The sequence below is a fragment of the Carcharhinus amblyrhynchos genome, chromosome X (genome assembly GCF_965287045.1).
Source record: "Carcharhinus amblyrhynchos chromosome X, sCarAmb.v2.hapA, whole genome shotgun sequence".
In the NCBI taxonomy this organism is placed as follows: domain Eukaryota; kingdom Metazoa; phylum Chordata; class Chondrichthyes; order Carcharhiniformes; family Carcharhinidae; genus Carcharhinus; species Carcharhinus amblyrhynchos.
In genome coordinates, this window is record NC_137359.1 from 17,019,062 (window position 1) to 17,039,183 (window position 20,122).

The following is a 20,122-nucleotide window of genomic DNA, read 5'->3' on the forward strand; positions in this document are numbered from 1 at the left end:
AGAATACCAGTTGGATCAGTGCCCATCTCTCATGAGAATACCAGTTGAATCAGTGCCCATCTCTCACGAGAATACCAGTTGGATCAGTGCCCATCTCTCACGAGAATACCAGTTGGATCAGTGCCCATCTCTCACTGGAATACCAGTTGGATCAGTGTCCATCCCTGACTGGAACACCAGTTGGATCAGTGTCCATCCCTGACTGGAATACCAGTTGGATCAGTGTCCATCCCTGACTGGAATACCAGTTGGATCAGTGTCCATCCCTGACTGGAATACCAGTTGGATCAGTGTCCATCCCTCACTGGAGTACCAGTTGGATCAATGGCCGACCTTCATTAGAATAGTGATAATCTGACACTGCAACAGCGACAACAGTTCAGAAATAATCATTTGGCTGTTAAGCAGTCTGCACACTGACATGCCAGATAGATCAGCCTCCATTTGGCAATCACTTTTGTCCAAAGTACTGTGATCTGATGCCTTGGATTTTCTTCCTGTTTCTTTCTAAATCATGAATGTAGCTCAATTTATGAGAAATTTTCTACCTCAGTGCAGCCTAATATCCTTACCACTAAATTACACACGTATAACAAAGGATTTGGAGTGGCAGGGGAAAACAAAAATGTCACTAAAGGCTCCACCTGAAGCTGGAAACAATTTCGTAATTAATGTTGGATTCTTTCTTTCCATTACCCCATTCCTTTGTCTCCCACCATGTCTACCCTTTTCCATTTAGCACTGTTCTCTTCTAACCTCTTTTTGCCGATGCGGTCTCGCTTACTTTTGAGAACTCTTCTGTCCCGTTTTCCAGATGGCTCCATGCTGACTTCTTAAAGACATGTCTTTTTTTTCCTAACCACTGGGTTATTTGGCCAGAGATTGGACTTGCTGTCTCTGTTGGGGGGCGGGGGGCATCGGTATTTTCAGGGCTTGAAGTGGTGGCTTCTCGCAGCGCAGGGATGTGACTTACTCCGGGAGGCCCTCAGGCGAAGAGGTTTCCCTTTGATTTTGGTTCGGAGACACCATGAGAGCCTCAAAAATGGCGGCTTCTCCTCAGGGAGGAAGGCAGCCTTTGCGCGAGGCAAGGTCAAGGCCATGCGCGCGGAGGGGCGGAAGCGGCTCGAGCCTAATCACCACCACCCCCCCGCACAGCAGCCGCACAGAAGAAGCGGGAAAGCTGCCGCCATGGTAACTGTGCCTCACTCTTATTATCATACAATACAATAGTTACAGAAGGAGACCATTCGGCTCTCTGAAAGAGCAACTTACTCCTTCCCCCAAAACTTTCTTTTCAGATTACAGTAGCACACTCTCCTTCTCCCCTATGTACTCTATGAACGGTATGCTTTGTCTGTATAGTGCGCAAGAAACAATACTTTTCACTGTATCCCAATACATGTGACGATATTAAATCAAATATTAAGCTGATCTTTCTCTACACTCTAGCTATGACTGTAACACTACATTCTGCACTCTCTCCTTTCCTTCTCTATGAACGGTATGCTTTGTCTGTATAGTGCACAAGAAACAATACTTTTCACTGTATCTCAATACATGTGACAAAAATAGATCCAATATTAAGCTGATCTTTCTCTACACCCTCGCTGTGACTGTAACACTACATTCTGCACTCTCTCCTTTCCTTCTCTATGAACGGTATGCTTTGTCTGTATAGCGCGCAAGAAACAATACTTTTCACTGTATCCCAATACATGTGACAATAATAAATCAAATCAAATCAAATCAGTATGGAGCAGGCACTGCATTCTAGATCCTACCACTCACTGCATGAAAATGTTTTCTTCCACTGCTTTTACTCATTACCTTAGGTCTATGCCCACCAGTTCTCAATCCTTCCAATTTCACTCTACCTACTCTGTCCAGATCCCTCATGATTTTGAACACCTCTATAAAATCTCTCGTTCTCTTCAAGGAAAACAGTTTCAACTTCTCCAACCTACGTAACAGAAATTCCTCATCCCTGGAACCATTCACATGAATCCTCTCTGCAGCCTCTCTAAAGGCTTCACATCCTTCATGCAATGTGGCACCCCGACTGGACACAAGACTCCAGTTGAAGCCAATCCAGCGTTTGACACAGGTTTAACATAACTTTCCAGATTTTGTACTCTATGGCCCTGTTTGTAAAACCCAGAATGCTGTTTGCTTTACTAACCATGCGCTCAATCTGTCCTGCCATCTTCAGTGATTTATACACATATACACCCAGGTCCTTCTGCTCCTGCACCCCCTTTAGAACTGTACCCTTCATTTTATATTGTTGCTCTGCTCTGAGTATTTCCTGAGTTTTCTGTTTTTATATTTCTGATTGCTTACATCCTGCAGTATTGTGCTTTTATTGTGATTGTGTCTCACCTCTCTTATTTGATCACCTGCTTTCACTGGCTTTAATTTTCTATAACAGCCAAACGCTGATATTAATGGTCTTCAGACATTCTCTGACAGGGTGTCCAAATCATGCTTCAGTCTTTTGTATTTGCTGATCTTTGCATTTGTTTTGTTTTCAACAAAACACAAGCTCTCCTTTTTTCTCACTGCAGCTGTGCTCGATCGAGGTGACATGTGAGTCGGGTGGCGTAATGGCTGCCACTTTGGCCAATGGGGGAATCTGCCCAATCACAGGAGAGCGGGTCCTGAGCGCTGAGGCAGTGAGGAACACCCTGAGCCTGATGCATTCATGTGGGATGTACGATTTCTCGGGCGAATTTGCTTTTCATGTAAGTGCTTATGCAATAATTAGAGGTTGACCCTGAAGGAAGCCATAATGCAATTAGTGGCATTTGGATTAATCACCTCATAACTGCAGTTTTGCAGGGATTTGAAACAATCATTCATGAGATGTGAACATCATCAGTAAAGTTGATATCTATTATTCATTCCTAATTGCCCTAATTGCTGTCTTTTTGAATCGTTGCAGTCCATGTGGTGCAGGTACACACCCATAGTGCTGTTAGGGAGGGAGTTCCAGGATTTTGACCCAGTGACAGTGAAGGAACGGCCGATATATTTCCAAGTCAGGATGGTGACTGGCTTGGTGGGGAACTTGCAGGTGGTGATATTCCCATGTGTCCACTGCCTTGTCCATTTAGATAGTAGAGGTGGCAGATTTGGAAGGTGCTGTCGAAGGAGCCTTGGTGAGTTGCTGCAGTGCATCTTGTAGATGGTACACACGGCTGCTACTGAGCGTCGGTGGTGGAGGGAGTGAGTATTTAAAGTGGCGGATGGAGTGCTGATCAAGTGGGTATGGACAGACCAAATATGAGATTGATGCCCGCAATGATGACAGTCCTACGTTTGGAATCCCACTCTCATATACTGTAAGAGCACTTGAATCAACACCCTGAGAAGAATAGTCATCAAGGGCACCAGGCAAATCCTTAACCATTCACCTTAGCTTCTCAAAGAACCGTCTGTGTTTACTAAGCAGTCTGTGCTTAGGAGTTAATGACATCCAGCTTTGATTCACCAAACTATCTGACATGAACCAGTTCAGATTATATCAGCTTTTACACTGCCAATCCCCTCAGGATCCACATAAACTCCTGAATAAATTAATTCTTCCTTGCTAATTATCAACAATGAAGTTGATTACAAAATCATAAACTACTGTTTGTTTGTAACCTTAAAATCGCAGTGAGCAGCACTTAAATTTAACATGAGCTACACAATAACAGATGATGAATGATAATTGCCAGAATAAATGAGATTACAAAGACAGCTTAGTTATACCATAAATAAGAATGATATACATCAGTGAGATTAAGCGGTTCAATATTGGACAGTTAGAATGTTATGGAGACAGTTTGAGTTAACAACCATGTAATAAGTCCTTGGAAGTCCCTCCACCAAAATCCCTTTATTTACAAGTCTGACAACAGCATACAAAGCGCTTTCATTCAGCAGTCGACACTAGGAGCGCCAGAGGAACTGACAAGCCTGGTTAAATACAAAGTAAGAGGCTCCCTGATTGGCCCATCAGTTTGGCACTTACTGTAACAGGCCCACCTCAATTGCCTGATTAAAGTTATAGACCACGATCTGCACAATGCTAATTCTGGCCCCAAAGATGATCCAGATTCCTTTCTAACTCCAATGTGAACCTGACAGACTGGAAAGCACCTACTCTTGATCGGTGCTGAATTGACCTCAGCACCCCTGGTCTGGGAGTGGAGAACCAGATGACCCCAATCGTTACTTAGTAATTCCAACTGCAAAGTGCCTTCCATTTAATCACACGTTTATACGCAGGAATAGTGAGTCTTCCCATGGTTGAATACTTAGTCAGTGGTGTAGTGTTGCCAGAGCAAGCCAGTGCTGCATTGCTCCAGCACCTCCACTAACCTGCAACTCCCAAGGAATTCCATCTGTACCCAGGAACTGGTAGGCCCCCCCTCCCCTAAAGTCTTTTGGCATGTTGCACAGTTTGTCTTTTGTTGTTTCAGTCAGAATTGCTAACAGCTGCCCATAAGAAACAGGGCAATTTCTAAAATCTCCAAGCTCAAGAGCCTGTTGGACTTGTAATGAGGGAAAAACTATGAATATACCTTCAAAAGTGCTTGATTGCAACACAATGACCACAAAACAAGAAAGCATAGCCTTCCTCTTTTGTAGAGAATGTGAAGAACATGTAATTACTGTCACACTGAGTGTTATGGAGGATTGGGTACAGCTGTCTCAGAGTCAAAATTCACCACACAGTGTACATCTGAAACTCAGCTTGATACAGGTAAAAGACAAAGTCATTTGGTTGAAGTAACAGACAGAAGTCGGCCGGTGCCTATGGAACCACACTCCCAATAAGTCAACAGAAAGATGGGAAAAATAGAACGAAAGAGCCCACTTATTTTGTAAGATTAATTTGTTAAAGAGCTACACAGACGTCTGAGCAAGGCATAAAACCCTCAATATAAAACAAAAGTCTAAACATCAACATGTAATGTATCAAAAATACTGATAAAATAATATAAGCAATTAAAAGAAAATAAAAACTAACAATGATATGCACCCTATAGAAGTCATATTGCTCAGTCAATTCCTTTTAAAATCACAAGAATCTCTGGTGTAACCTCAAATGATTTGGAGCATCACAACACAGGACTACAGATCACCACACCTAATTCTCTGACTCACGCTCTTAGCCAGTTCTGCTTCTCACAACTTCAGCCTCATATAACTTCCATGTTCAATGCCTGTACTGAAATCTTGTAGAATTGCTCCATCTAGTGGTTTGATATATTACAAGTTTAGACAAACTTTGTCAAACATCCATTCCAGTTAACAATCGCCCTTGATGTTTTGGTGAAAATGAACTTGCTTCAGTAAAGACAAAAATACACATACTAGTATTATCATGTGATGAAAATAATTCGCACGCACATTTTAAAATCTGTAGCTCATGTTGCTGAATGAACTTTGTCATCTGTTGTGCTCCTATTTTCTCCTTACCAATCCCATTTCATGTAAATTATAAAGTCATCTGTCATTTTGAAACTGTTTAGGTTTTTGGGAAAGCTTTCAGCAAGTCTGTTTTTCCCCATTGTTTCATTACTCTTTATTCTATAGTTTGTGATGTACTGTGCCTTTAAGAAATGTATTTTATCATGTTTCTTGTAAGGTATATGTTTAAAATTCAGCTCTATTTTACAGTGCCAATTTATCTGAGCAACAGGCAGCTGAAATAATGAGAATTCAAGATAATGACTGATTTTAGCTAAATGGTGTGTTTGTCTCAACAGAGTTAATACATTATTGTTTATTTAGGTTTCCCTTGGGGTTTCAGCATAGGATTTTGATTATATTGATTGACAAGGGACAGAGTCATGTGCCAATGGGAGGAGCTTGCAGGGAAAACACATTGGCTGGAATTTTACCATCATGTCAGCCCCAATTCCAGGGTCGGGCTCAGCTCGGAAAATGGCATTCTCCGTTGGCCTTGGGTGGGATTGTGCGAAACTTGGGCAGACGTACTGGTAAAATTCCGCCCATAGTTCTCTTTTATTTTAAAACAGTCAGTTTCTGCCTGATTCTGAAAGAATCAGTCTTTCTCTGTCTCTCTCTCTCTCTGGAGGCTACTGTTTGGGGCTGTCAGAAGACAGCTCTGTCTGTCTGTCTGTCTCTCTCTCTCAAAAGGGTCTGTTAACAAGTATAAGCACATAAACTTGGGGTTTGCTAACTGCTTTTGAAGAGAGGTTTTAAGTCTGTAAGAGGAATATTGTTTGAATTGGAACTCATCGGGATAGGTTGGTAGTTAATAAATGTATCTTGTCACATTTAAGCCTTGTTCAATTGGTAAATGTTAAGCTAATTCATTTGTTCTGGTTAAACTGTATTATTAAATAAATTTGTTTTGATAAAAGCTTCCTAGTGTGTCAGTAGAATTGTGCTTGAGTGAAACATCATATCCTCACATTAATACCAAAATAGCAAATAGTTGGCGTCTAGTCTAACTTCATGATATATTTTGGGGTTTCTGATCTCGTTTCCGAACAAGTTTCTATATTCATTTACACCAGTCAATTGTGAATTGGATTTTTAAATATTTTGCCAAACTTTCTCTCTCTTCTCCTGTTGTCTTCAGTAAGAATCTAGTTCCTTAGTCACTCTGTGATACCTTTCACAGGTGGCCATGTTACTAACTGAAGCATCAGAAGGGGTTGGGCCATATTTGCATCAAGTCTCTATAGCTGAAACTGTTTCCAGTTCTTGATACTCCCTGAGAGTTCTCACACATTGTAGCTTTTCCTGCCCAGTAAAGTATTTGGTGGGTGGCTTGTATGTGTCCACATTATCCAGCTGGGAAATGTGGCCTAAAACATTGCACCGTGGGTTCCCTGTTGACTTTGGTACTTTTCACATCAATTTTTGTGTGCCCTGCAGGTTGGCCTTCCAGCAAAATCTGGTGTTTCTGGTGGTGTTCTGCTGGTGGTGCCCAATGTGATGGGCATCATGTGCTGGTCTCCAGCTTTGGACAAAGTTGGCAATAGTGTGAGAGGTATCGACTTCTGTCAGGTATGAGATACAGAGAATGTGCCTCAACAACTCAATCAACTGGTCATAACCTATAGCATTAGGCAAAACAGGATATCTCACACTCAACTGAGGAACTCCCCCTAAACAACTGATGATGTCAGCAATGTTCATTATAGAACTGATAAAACATTTTAAAGTGATCATATCTGTAAGGGTTTCCAGGTACATTTTCTTTCAAACATAGCAGCTCATGTTGGGTACAGTTCTTCTGGTACCTTGCTGAAGAGACTATTCTTTATTTATTACCCGGATCAAGAGCATTGAAAGGCTCTTCAACTACTGAGAGAGAAAACTTATCACCCTGGCCTTGATTTGCAATGTCCCAAACATGCAAATTCTCCATTTGGATATTTCAAGTCTGTATGGCTCAGTATCATGTGGCATATGGAGTGGTGCAATTATGCACAGCCATTAAGGGGGTGGGTCTAGTACACTACAGTAATAAAACAATATATAATTATCTCTCTTTATAGCACTTAAGACTTGGACAAATGTCCAAGTCTTAAGTGCTATAAAGAGAAATAATGGCTGAGTGTAATTGCACCACCCCATATGAAAAAGTTCTTCCAGGAAAGTGACTGGTCTTTTATTTTTTAGGAGTTGGTTTCTCTGTTCAACTTTCATAACTATGACAACTTGAGGCATTTTGCCAGGAAACTAGATCCACGGAGAAATGGAAGTGAAGTCAGGGTAAGCAGCCTGATGAATCTATGTAGGGGAATACACATTGAATGCCAGTTGCTTCAGGCCTTGGTTCAATTAACACACTTTGACAAGCGCTAACCCAGAGCCAGAACAGGGCTGCAGCACAATTAGTACCAGAAATTAAGAGGGGGAAAAAAATCCTAAAAGATTTCTCTTCCCACCACCACACCATCACTAATGTCCTTTAGGGGAGGAAATCTGCTGTCCTCACCCAGCCTGTTCTACATGCAACTCCAGAGCCATGGCAATGTGGTTGACTCTTAACTGCCCTCTGAAATGGCTTAGCAAGCCGCTCAGTTCAACGGCATTTAGGAGTGGGCAATAAATGCTGACCCAGCCAGTGACTTCCATACCTCATTAATGAATTTACACCTGATCACATGGTCCAATTGTTAAATCATTATACAATTAACACAGTAATGTGGAGATATTCTCTTCTCTGTTAGTTCATGATACTGCTATCTTGCACTTCCCTCCTCTTCCCTCAGTTCACAATACTACTCAGCTCCCTCCACTTTGTCAGTCCATGTTGGCACTCTGTCCTTAACTATGGCATTCACTTTGGCATTCTTCCCTTCCTCGTTGCCACTCTGATGCTGCTTCTGCTTTACACGTGGAACTTTGCTACTGGAAATGCTGTGGGCAAAAATTCACAATTCCAAAAACACACTGGCCAAGAATGCCTGCCCTTGAAAGCAGGTGCTAAGTGTCTGGAGCAGCAGCATCAGGTAGATCCTTGGAGCAGTGCTGTACTTATCCACAAATGCAAGCACCACTGGCAATGTAAAATATATATGAAGATGCAAGAGTATTTTGCTTTAATACTTTTATGAATCAATAAATATTTAGACAGTGCTTTTTTCAGATGATTAAGTGGGTGGGTGGAATCCACAATAGGGGAGGGACTACAAGGATTAATTTGTTTTTACTGTACCTGTACATTTTTAAGAAGTCATAGAAACATTAAATCTTTAAAATAGTTGTGTTGTTCACCCTACCAGGAAGAATCAGTGGTGAACTTGCTCTTTGCTGCCTACAGTGGTGACATAGCTGCACTGCGGAGGTAAGTACTTGTTTTTGTTTAATGGTAAGATCGTCTTCTCCTCTGCTGAGTAGACCTCCCATGCATTGGGCTCACATAGGCTGAGGTGGGTGCAGTAGCCCCTGACTTGTAATTAGCACCTCTGTGCAATAATGCAATTGAGATCAGGAACTCGAGTGGAACACCAGCCTGAGGCCATTTCATCCCCTGGAATGGAAATCAGATGGGCTGTATAACAACAGTCAACCTGCTACCCCTGTCCTATTTCTCTCCCCCGCCCTGCAGAAGGTGAATTTCACTCACCCTCCCCATGTCTCAGCGAAACACTTCATTATGATTTGCATCTTATATTTGCATTCCTTCCTTCTGTCTCTCCACCGCCATCCAATCTGTAGTCAGTAAGACAGGAGGAATCTGGGAATAGTCTTCTCAGCTGGCACAAGGTGTGCTTAACAGGATGAACTGGATGTGTCTGTCTATTGGAGGTATAATATTACAGGGCTGAGTTTTAAAAAAAACACAAAATCAGTCCTAGCTTGTGGGACAAAATCCCTCTTCAAGCCACATCCTGGCCAAGATGATAGGCAAGTAAATTGGCATTTATATCTTTCCAAATTTAACCACATTCTCAGAAAGAATATTCTCCTACTGTCCTTTTGTAAGGAAGTGATTGATTTCAGCCCAGCCCCATCAGCACAGTTAAGATATGAAACTTACCATTTGGTAAACGGTGCATCTAAACTACTGCCTCAATGCTTCCATCTGTCTCACAAATGTGCAATGTTAGTGTTATATTTAATGCCTCAGTTACATTCATTTTCATTGCAACAGCAACTTCATGTAGGCTCCTTTAACGTAGTAAAATGTTCCAAGGCACCTAATTAGAGCATCACTGAAACATTTTTGGCATCAAGCCACATGAGGAGATACCAGCACAGAGCAGTTTGTGTGGTCTGACTGGGGTATGTTTTACTTCCCCAGATTTGCACTCTCTGCAATGGATATGGAACAGAAAGACTATGATTCACGTACACCACTACATATAGCGGCAGCTGAAGGTATGGATGAAGTTTTTAGCTACTAAACTAGCAACATGTCTTCCAATCTCCACTACATTTAGCAGTTTCTCTCCTTCCCCCCTTAGTCCCTACATACTATGGTATCCAGAGACAATCAACTTGAATAAGAACATAAGAAATAAGTGCAGGAGTAGGCCATCTAGCCCCTCGAGCCTGCCCCGTCATTCAATAAGATCATGGCTGATCTGAAGTGGATCAGTTCCACTTACCCGCCTGCTCCCCATAACCCTTAATTCCCTTATCGATCAGAAATCTGTCTACCCGTGACTTAAACATATTCAACAAGGTAGCCTCCACCGCTTCAATGGGCAGAGAATTCCAGAGATTCACTACCCTCTGAGAGAAGAAATTCCTCCTCAACTCTGTTCTAAACTGCTCCCCCCCCCCCCCGCTTATTTTGAGGCTGTGCCCTCTAGTTCTGGTTTCCTTTCTAAGTGGAAAGAATCTCTCTACCTCTACCCTATCTAGCCCCTTTATTATCTTATATGTCTCTATAAGATCCCCCCTCAGCCTTCTAAACTCCAAGTACAGGCCCAGTCTACTCAATCTCTCCTCATAAGCTAATCCCCTCATCTCCGGTATCAGCCTGATGGACCTTCTCTGTACTCCCTCTAAGGCCAATATATCCTTCCGCAAATGCAGGGGCCAAAACTGCACACAGTACTCCAATTGCGGCCTCACCAGTACCCTGTACAATTGCAGCAAGACCTCCCTGCTTTTATATTCTATCCCCTTCGCTATAAAGGCCAACATTCCATTCGCCTTCTTGATCACCTGCTGCACCTGCAGACTGGGTTTTTGTGGTTCACGCACAAGGACCCCCAGGTCCCTCTGCACAGTAGCATGCTGCAGCTTTTCATCATTTAAATAATATTCCATCTGACTATTATTTCTTCCAAAGTGAATAACCTCACATTTGCCAACGTTATACTCCATCTGCCAGGTCCTCGCCCACTCACTCAGCCTATCCAGATCTCTCTGCAGACTTTCTGCGCCTTCCACGCAATTCGCTTTTCGACTCATCTTCGTGTCATCAGCAAACTTTGTTACCTTACACTCAGCCCCCTCCTCCAGATTGTCTATGTATATGGTAATCCTACCACTGCTGCAACTGTGGCCAACAACTGGAAGGAGCATTAGAGCCACCACGCTGACTCTCCCTCTGCTACTACTCTGTTCACTATAGTGAAAGCATCTGGCATATCTATCAGCCCCTCATCTGTTCTACCACAGCTGAAGAACTTATCATGTCAGCAATTGTGGAAGCAAATTCATAAGAACATAAGAACATAAGAAATAGGAGCAGGAGTAGGCCATCTAGCCCTTCGAGCCTGCCCCGCCATTCAATAAGATCATGGCTGATCTGTTGTGGTTCAGTTCCACATTCCCGCCCTCTCCCCATAACCCTTAATCCCCTCTCTTATCAAGAACCCATCAACCCGCTTCTTAAAAATATTTAGCGAGGCAGCCTCCACCACTTCAACGGGCAGAGAATTCCAGAGATTCACCACCCTTTGAGTGAAGAAGTTCCTCCTCAACTCCGTTCTAAACCGCCTCCCCTTTATCTTGAGGCTGTGCCCCCTAGTCCTACTGTCTTTTTTGAGCGGGAAGAGTCTCTCCACCTCTATCCTATCCATCCCATTCATCATCTTATACGTCTCAATGAGATCTCCCCTCATTCTTCTAAACTCTAACGAGTACAAGCCTAGTTTATTCAGCCTCTCCTCATAGCTCAATCCCCTCAACTCCGGTATCAGCCTAGTAAACCTCCTCTGCACTCCCTCCAGGGCCAAAATATCCTTGCGCAGGTGCGGCGCCCAAAACTGCACACAGTACTCCAGCTGCGGCCTCACCAATGCCCTATACAGCTGCAGCAAGACCTCCCTACTTTTATATTCAATCCCCCTCGCTATGAAGGCCAGCATCCCATTCGCCTTCCTGACCACCTGCTGCACCTGCAAGCTGGGTTTTTGCGACTCATGCACAAGGACCCCAAGGTCCCTCTGCACCGTCGCCTGCTGCAGTTTTTCGCCACGTAAGTAATAGTCCTTCCTACCATTCTTCCTACCAAAGTGGACCACCTCACACTTGCCAACATTAAATTCCATTTGCCATTTCCTGGCCCATTCGCCCAGCCTATCTAGATCCTTCTGCAGACTCTCCACACCCTCCGCACAATTTGCCTTTCCCCCAATCTTGGTGTCATCAGCAAATTTCGACACCCTGCACTCGGTTCCCTCCTCCAGATCATCTATATAAATGGTAAATAGCTGAGGCCCCAGCACCGACCCCTGGGGCACCCCACTAGTCACCAACCGCCAATCCGAATAGCACCCATTGACCCCCACTCTCTGCCTCCTATTTGACAACCAATCCTCTATCCACGCTAACACCCTACCCCCAACTCCATGTCCCCTGACCTTCTGCAATAACCTCTTGTGAGGTACCTTGTCAAACGCCTTCTGAAAATCCAGAAAGACCACATCCACCGGCTCTCCTCTATCCACTACCCTAGACACATCCTCATAGAACTCCAGTAAATTTGTCAGACACGACTTCCCTTTAATGAAACCGTGTTGCGTCCGCCCTATCAAGCAATTCCCTTCAAGATGCCTCGCAATTTCCTCCTTAATGATGGATTCTAACATTTTACCTACCACAGACGTTAAACTAACCGGCCTATAATTCCCCGCCTTTTGCCTGGCACCCTTCTTAAACAACGGCGTAACATTAGCCGTTTTCCAATCTTCCGGCACTTCCCCGGAATCCAGCGACGTCTGGAAAATAACCACCAAGGCATCCACTATAACCTCCGCCATTTCTTTCAGAACCCTCGGATGCATTCCATCCGGTCCTGGGGACTTGTCCACAATCAGCCCCTCCAGTCTGTCGAGCACCACCTCTCTAGTAACAGTAATGTCATTAAGACCCTCCATTCCTACCACCTTTCCATCTCTAACACCCGGCAAATTATTCACGTCCTCCTCCGTGAAGACAGAAACAAAAAAGTTATTCAAGACCTTCGCCATATCCCCATCCCCTACCACTAGCTCCCCTTTCTCATCCTCTAAAGGACCAACGTTCACCCTAGCCAGCCTCTTCCTTTTTTTATATTTATAAAAACTCTTGCTATCCTTTTTTATATTAAGTGCTAGCCCAGCCTCATAGCTTCTCCTACCCTCCTTTATCAACTTCTTTGTCAATCTTTGTTGACATTTAAACCTTTCCCAATCCTCTTCTCGCCCACTGCTCTTAGCTACTCTAAATTCCTCCGCTTTTAATTTAACACTTTCCTTCACCTCCTTCGTTATCCACGGCTTATTACCTCTCTTCCTACTGTCCTTTTTAACCATCGGAATAAATTTCTGCTGAGCACCAAGAAAGATCTCCTTAAAGATCCTCCACTGCTCCTCAGCAGACCTACCTTCCAACGCACTCCCCCAGTCCACATTCGCCAATTCTTCTCTCATCCTACCATACTCCCCTCTATTCAAACAAAGGACGCGTGTCCGGGAACCCACTTTCTCCTCCTCCATCTGCACCAGAAACTCCACCATACAATGATCACTCTCTCCAAGAGGATCCTTCACCGCAAGGTCCCTAATTCTACCCGCCTCATTACATAGCACCAGATCCAAGATAGCTCGCTCCCTCGTCGGCTCCAACACACACTGTTCAAGGAAATTATCCCGGCAGCATTCCAAGAACTCCTCCTCGAGCCCACCTCGTCCAACATGGGTCGACCAATCAATATGCAGATTGAAATCTCCCATAACTACTGCCGTCCCATTCCTGCACGCCGCACTTATTTGCGTGTTAACAGCCCGCCCCACCTCCAGATCATTATTCGGGGGCCTATAGACGACACCCACCAGCGTCTTCCTCCCTTTGCTGTTCCTAATCTCCACCCACAACGATTCCACGTTCTGCTCTTTGGCTCCGATATCATCCCTTGCTACCACCTTGATACTATCCTTAATCAGCAGAGCTACGCCACCCCCTCTTTCCTCCTGCCTATCCTTCCTAAACACTTGATAGCCCTGTACATTCATCTCCCAGTCCCTGTCACCTTGCAGCCACGTCTCTGTAATGGCCACCAGATCGTATCCATTTGTGTCGATCTGCGCCACCAGCTCATCCACTTTATTCCGAATGCTTCGTGCATTCAGATAAAGTGCTTTCATCCCAGCCTTCACCTGGACCCTATTTGCTGTAACGCCACCAATTGGGACATCCTCGGCCTCTTCCCTTACCTGTACCCTATCCTTAACTTTAGACCTCGTAGCGTCACCTACCCTCGCACCCTCCCCCCCCCCTAATTAGTTTAAAGCCCTATCTACAGTCCTCTTTACTCGATTCGCCAACACTCTGGTCCCAGCACAATTCAGACCAACCCCATCCCGCCCGAACAAGTCCCACCTACCCCAATACTGGTGCCAATGCCCCATAAATTCGAACCCATTCCTCCCACACCAATCCCTGAGCCACCCATTCACTTCCTTTATCCTGTCAACCCTACGCCCGTCTGCACTCAGTTCAGGCAGTAGCCCAGAGACGACCACCTTGTCGGTTCTACTTTTTAATTCCATTCCCAGCTTCTCATACTCCCTCCCCAGATCCTCAGTCCGCACTTTGCCTACGTCGCAGGCACCCACATGTACTACAACGACCGGGTTCTCACCCTCCCACTCCAGGTTCCTCTGCAGCCCAGCTGCAACATCCTGTACCCGAGCACCAGGCAGACAACACACCCTTCTGTGCACTTTGTCATTGTGACAAAGGACAGTGTCAATACTCTTCACCCCACTATCTCCAATCACTACTACGTTCCTATTCCCCTTCTCTTTGCCTATGTCCTGCTGCATCACTGTACCGTGTGCAGTTTGCTCACCAACCTCACCTGCCTCGTCCTCCTCCAGACTGGAAGCAAGAACCTCAAACCTGTTATGCAGATTAAGAGGCTGAGGCCTCCGCTCCTCACCCCCCTTCCTCCTCCTCCCAGCAGCCCCCTTTTGTCCCTGACCCTTAGATTTAGCCAGTCTAGGGGCACCCTCTCTCCCCCTGATGAGCCTCAGTGTCTGTAGCTCAGAGGCCAGCTCATCCACCTTGAGCTGGAGCTCCTCCAGCAACCTGCACTTACTGCAGACATGGTCACTGGGAAGGACCCTGGGGTCCGCCAGTTCCCACATCATACAGAAACAGCACATCACATGCCCCTCCATTATTCACTGTAATTTTTTATGGGGAAAAATTTTTTTCCTTGTTTCTTGCTGTAGTAGTTTTGAAAAAATTTTTTTTTCCTTGTTTTTTTTTCAAACAAACTCACCTGGCCTTTTTCTTTCAAGCCCTTTTTGATATTAAGCCCTATTAACTCACTCTGCTTCCCACTCACTCCGCTGCCCGCTCAGACGCTGCCCGCTGTCTACACCAGGCCTCCTTTTAAACCTGGCGCTGATTTAAAGCAGGCTGGTCCACAAATGCCTTTTCACCACACCCTCAGAATTCTTAAAGCAGTAAATACAATAAATTCCTGACCAATCAATGCCAGTGTGTCAGAGCTGGCACCACTAATCATCTGAAACAAAACCATTTCAAGAGGCAGGATTTGTTTGTTTCTAAATTTTGGATTGAAAGTCCGATCAGAATTGTTCAGGTACGGTGATGTGCCTTCCCATCCCAGTGCCCAATTTTCTTCCCTCTTTTCCTGAAGACATGCGTTTTACAGGTGCCAGCTGTCCTACACTATCAAATCCAAGTGACCAATCTTCTTCATAGGCAGGGTGTAGTTGGTTATTCACCCATGGGAAGGGGTGAGGAGAAAGCTGCAGCCAGAGGCCTGATCCAGCTATTACCCTATGTATATACACGTGCACTTGCTAACAGGGCACATTGGATTGTGATTAAATAACCCTGCAGACTTGAACCATCCTAGCCAAGAGGCCCAAAGGCCAATTGGTGCTTCCCTGACAAGAGATTCAAGTGTGAACCTTCCTGGTCTTCATGGCTCTATGCCAGTAGTTCTCAAACCATGATTCATGGCACCCTGGGAACCTGTAGAGACTTTCCATGAATCTGTTGTATAATATAGAACATTGAACATTGAATACAGGAGTTGGGACATCTTGTTGAAGTTGTACAAGAAGTGTAAGGCCACACTTGGAACACTGTGTACAGTTCTGGTCACCCTATTATAGAAAGGATATTATTAAACTAGAAAGAGTGCAGAAAAGATTTACTAGGATGCTACTGGGACTTGATGGATTGAGTTATAAGGAGAGGCTGGATAGACTGGGACTTTTTTCCCTGGAGTATAGGAAGGTTAGGGCTGATCTTGTAGAGGTCTATAAAATAATGAGAGGCATAGACAAGGTAGATAGTCAATATCTTTTCCCAAAGGTAGAGGAGTCTAAAACTAGAGGGCATAGGTTTAAGGTGAGGGGGGAGAGATACAAATGTCCGGAGGGGCAGTTTTTTCACACAGAAGGTGGTGAGTGTCTGGAACAAGCTGCCAGAGGCAGTAGTAGAGGCGGGTACAATATTGTCTTTTAAAAAGCGTTTAGATAGTTACATGGGTACAATGGGTATAGAGGGATATGGGGGCAAATGCAGGCAATTGGGACTCGCTTGGTAAAAACAGAGTGGCATGGACAAGTTGGGTCGAAGGGCCTGTTTCCATGCTGTAAACCTCGATGACTCTAATATGAATGGAATCTGTTGTGATGATGTGATCGGGTACATGGTGTTAGTCATTATTTTGATTTCCTCTAACTGCTCAAGTGACACAGCTAAGAATTCACACTCGAGGGGGCCCAATTGCACATGCCCAGGGAGACACTGGTAAGTAATTGAAGTGTGGACAATAGTGTTGAGGCTTCTGCAGAAATGATCATGTAACCAGATTAGTAGGAACGCAGACTGAGAAGTCAGAGAAAGGAGATGAGAAGTCCCAGAGACACAGAATGGATTTGGAAGGCTGGTGGTGGGTAGGAAGAACTCCACATCACACTTGTTCAGTGCCTGGGATGGCAAGCAAGCTTCGCTTCCCTCAGAGAATGGGAGCTGGACCTGTAACTAGACCGAGACCAAAACCACAACTGAAGTCCCAGTGGCTAAAATGCTGCATACCAGCCAACATCAGCAATAGAACATAAGAACATAAGAAATAGGAGCAGGAGTAGGCCATCTAGCCCTTCGAGCCTGCCCCGCCATTCAATAAGATCATGGCTGATCTGAAGTGGCTCAGTTCCACATTCCCACCCTCTCCCCATAACCCTTAATCCCCTTGCCTATCAAAAACCTATCAACCCGCGTCTTAAAAATATTTAGCGAGGCAGCCTCCACCACTTCAACGGGCAGAGAATTCCAGAGATTCACCACCCTTTGAGTGAAGAAGTTCCTCCTCAACTCAGTTCTAAACTGCATTCCCCCCCCCCCTTATCTTGAGGCTGTGCCCTCTAGTCCTGCTGTCCTTTCTGAGTGGGAAGAACCTCTCCACCTCTACCCTATCCATCCCTTTCATCATCTTATACATCTCAATAAAATCCCCCCTCATCCTTCTAAACCCTAACGAGTACAAGCCCAGTCTATTCAGCCTCTCCTCATAGCTCAACCCCCTCAACTCTGGTATCAGCCTAGTGAACCTCCTCTGCACACCCTCCAAGGCCAAAATATCCTTGCGCAAGTGCGGCGACCAAAACTGCACATAGTACTCCAGCCTCACCAGTGCCCTGTACAGTTGCAGCAAGACCTCCCTACTTTTATATTCAATCCCCCTCGCTATGAAGGCCAGCATCCCATTCGCCTTCCTGATCACCTGCTGCACCTGTAGGCTGGGTTTTTGCGACTCATGCACAAGGACCCCCAGGTCCCTCTGCACCGTAGCATGCTGCAGCTTTTCGCCCTGTAAGTAGTAGTCCTTCCTACTATTATTCCTACCAAAGTGGATAACCTCACACTTGCCAACATTGTATTCCATCTGCCAGGTCCTCGCCCACTCGCTCAGCCTATCTAGATCCTTCTGCAGATTTTCCACACCCTCCGCACAATTTGCTGTTCCACTTATCTTGGTGTCATCAGCAAATTTCAACACCTTACACTCGGCTCCCTCCTCCAGATCATCTATATAAATGGTAAATAGCTGAGGCCCCAGCACCGATCCCTGGGGCACTCCACTAGTCACCAACCGCCAATCCGAATAGCACCCATTGACACCCACTCTCTGCCTCCTATTTGACAGCTAATCCCCTATCCACGCTAACACCCCACCCCCAACTCCATGCCCCCTAACCTTCTGTAACAACCTTTTGTGTGGCACCTTATCAAACGCCTTCTGAAAATCGAGAAACACCACATCCACTGGTTCCCCTCTATCCACCGCACTAGACACATCCTCATAGAATTCCAATAAATTCGTCAGACACGGCTTCCCCTTAACGAATCCGTGCTGCGTCTGCTCTATCAAACAATTCTTCTCAAGATGCCTCGCTATTTCCTCTTTGATTACGGATTCAAGCATTTTTCCTACAACAGACGTTAAACTAACCGGCCTATAATTCCCTGCCTTTTGCCTGCTACCCTTTTTAAACAACGGCGTAACATTAGCCATTTTCCAATCTTCCGGCACTTCCCCGGAATCCAGCGAGGTTTGGAAAATAATCACTAAGGCATCCACTATCACCTCCGCCATTCCTTTCAGAACCCTGGGATGCATTCCATCCGGCCCTGGGGACTTGTCCACCATCAGTCCCTCTAGTCTGTCGAGCACTGCCTCTCCAGTAACAATGATCTCATTCAGGCCCTCCACTCCTACCATCTTTTCATCGCTAACACCCGGTAAACTATTCGCGTCCTCCTCCGTGAAGACTGAAGCAAAAAAGTTATTCAAGGCCTCAGCCATTTCCTCATCCCCCACCACTAAATCCCCCCTCTCATCCTCTAAGGGTCCAACATTCACCCTAGCCAGCCTCCTTTTTATATATTTATAAAAACTCTTACTATCCTTTTTTATATTTAGTGCTAGCCTAGATTCATAGTTTATCCTTCCTTTCTTTATCAACTTCTTCGTCATTCTTTGTTGATATTTAAACCTCTCCCAATCCTCCTCTCGCCCACTACTTTTAGCCACTTTAAACGCATCAGCTTTTAACTTAATACTCTCCTTTATCTCCTTCATTATCCACGGCTGATTATCTCTTCTCCTACGATCCTTCTTTACCATCGGAATAAATTCCTGCTGAACACCAAGAAAGATCTCCTTAAGGATCCTTCACTGTTCCTCAGCAGACCTACCGACCAATCTGCGCCCCCAATCTACATTTGCCAATTCCTCTCTCATCCTATCATACTCCCCTCTGTTCAAACAAAGGACACAGGTCCAGGATCCTACTTTCTCCTCCTCCATCTGCATCAGAAACTCCACCATACAATGATCACTCTTCCCAAGAGGATCCCTCACAACAAGGTCCCTAATTCTACCTGCCTCATTACATAACACCAGATCTAAGATAGCTCGCTCCCTCGTCGGCTCCAACACACACTGTTCAAAGAAACTATCCCGGCAGCATTCCAAGAACTCCTCCTCGAGCCCACCGCGTCCAACATGGGTCGACCAATCAATATGTAGATTGAAATCCCCCATAATTATCGCCATTCCATTCCTGCACGCTGCATTTATTTGCGCGTTAACAGCCCGCCCCACCTCCAGATCATTATTTGGGGGCCTATAGACAACACCCACCAGTGTCTTCCTCCCCTTGCTGTTCCTAATCTCCACCCACAACGATTCCACGTTCTGCTCTTTGGCGCCTATATCTTCCCTTACTACCACAATACTCCAGTGCAGACAGGCTGGAAAAAAACTGAAACGCTCAGCAGTGAATAAGCAAGCAGTGGGGGTGTCACAGCTGAAATGGTAGCAGTATCCCGAACAACAATTTGCATTTGTAAGGCACATTTAATGTAGCAGTACAAGCCATGTTGCTTCACAGGAGCATTACTAATAGGAACACAGAACCACACAAGTAGGTATCAGGACAGGTGACTAAAAGCTTGATCAAAGAGATATGTTTTAAGAAATGTGTTGAAGGAAAGAAGTAGAGAGGTGGAAAGGTTTAGGGAGGGAATTCCAGAGATTAGAACCGAGGTAGCTGAAGCAAGGCCACCAGAATGGTGGAGCTATTTGAAACCAGGAATGTGGAACAGGTCAGAATTAAAGCCTGGAGCAGGCTACAGAGAGAAGGGTAAG

General features: G+C 45.0%; 1 protein-coding gene across 2 annotated transcripts in view; it reads left to right on the forward strand.

Moving 5' to 3' along the window:
- LOC145361991 (glutaminase liver isoform, mitochondrial-like) overlaps positions 1-20,122 on the forward strand; it is a 67,346-nt gene that overhangs the window by 42,680 nt on the left and 4,544 nt on the right. For both annotated transcript variants that reach the window (XM_080217996.1, XM_080217997.1), the window contains exons 12-16: positions 2,565-2,741; positions 6,901-7,032; positions 7,651-7,743; positions 8,760-8,821; positions 9,782-9,858. In XM_080217996.1, the coding sequence (XP_080074122.1) occupies positions 2,565-2,741; positions 6,901-7,032; positions 7,651-7,743; positions 8,760-8,821; positions 9,782-9,858 (541 nt within the window). The remainder of the gene's footprint in view (positions 1-2,564; positions 2,742-6,900; positions 7,033-7,650; positions 7,744-8,759; positions 8,822-9,781; positions 9,859-20,122) is intronic.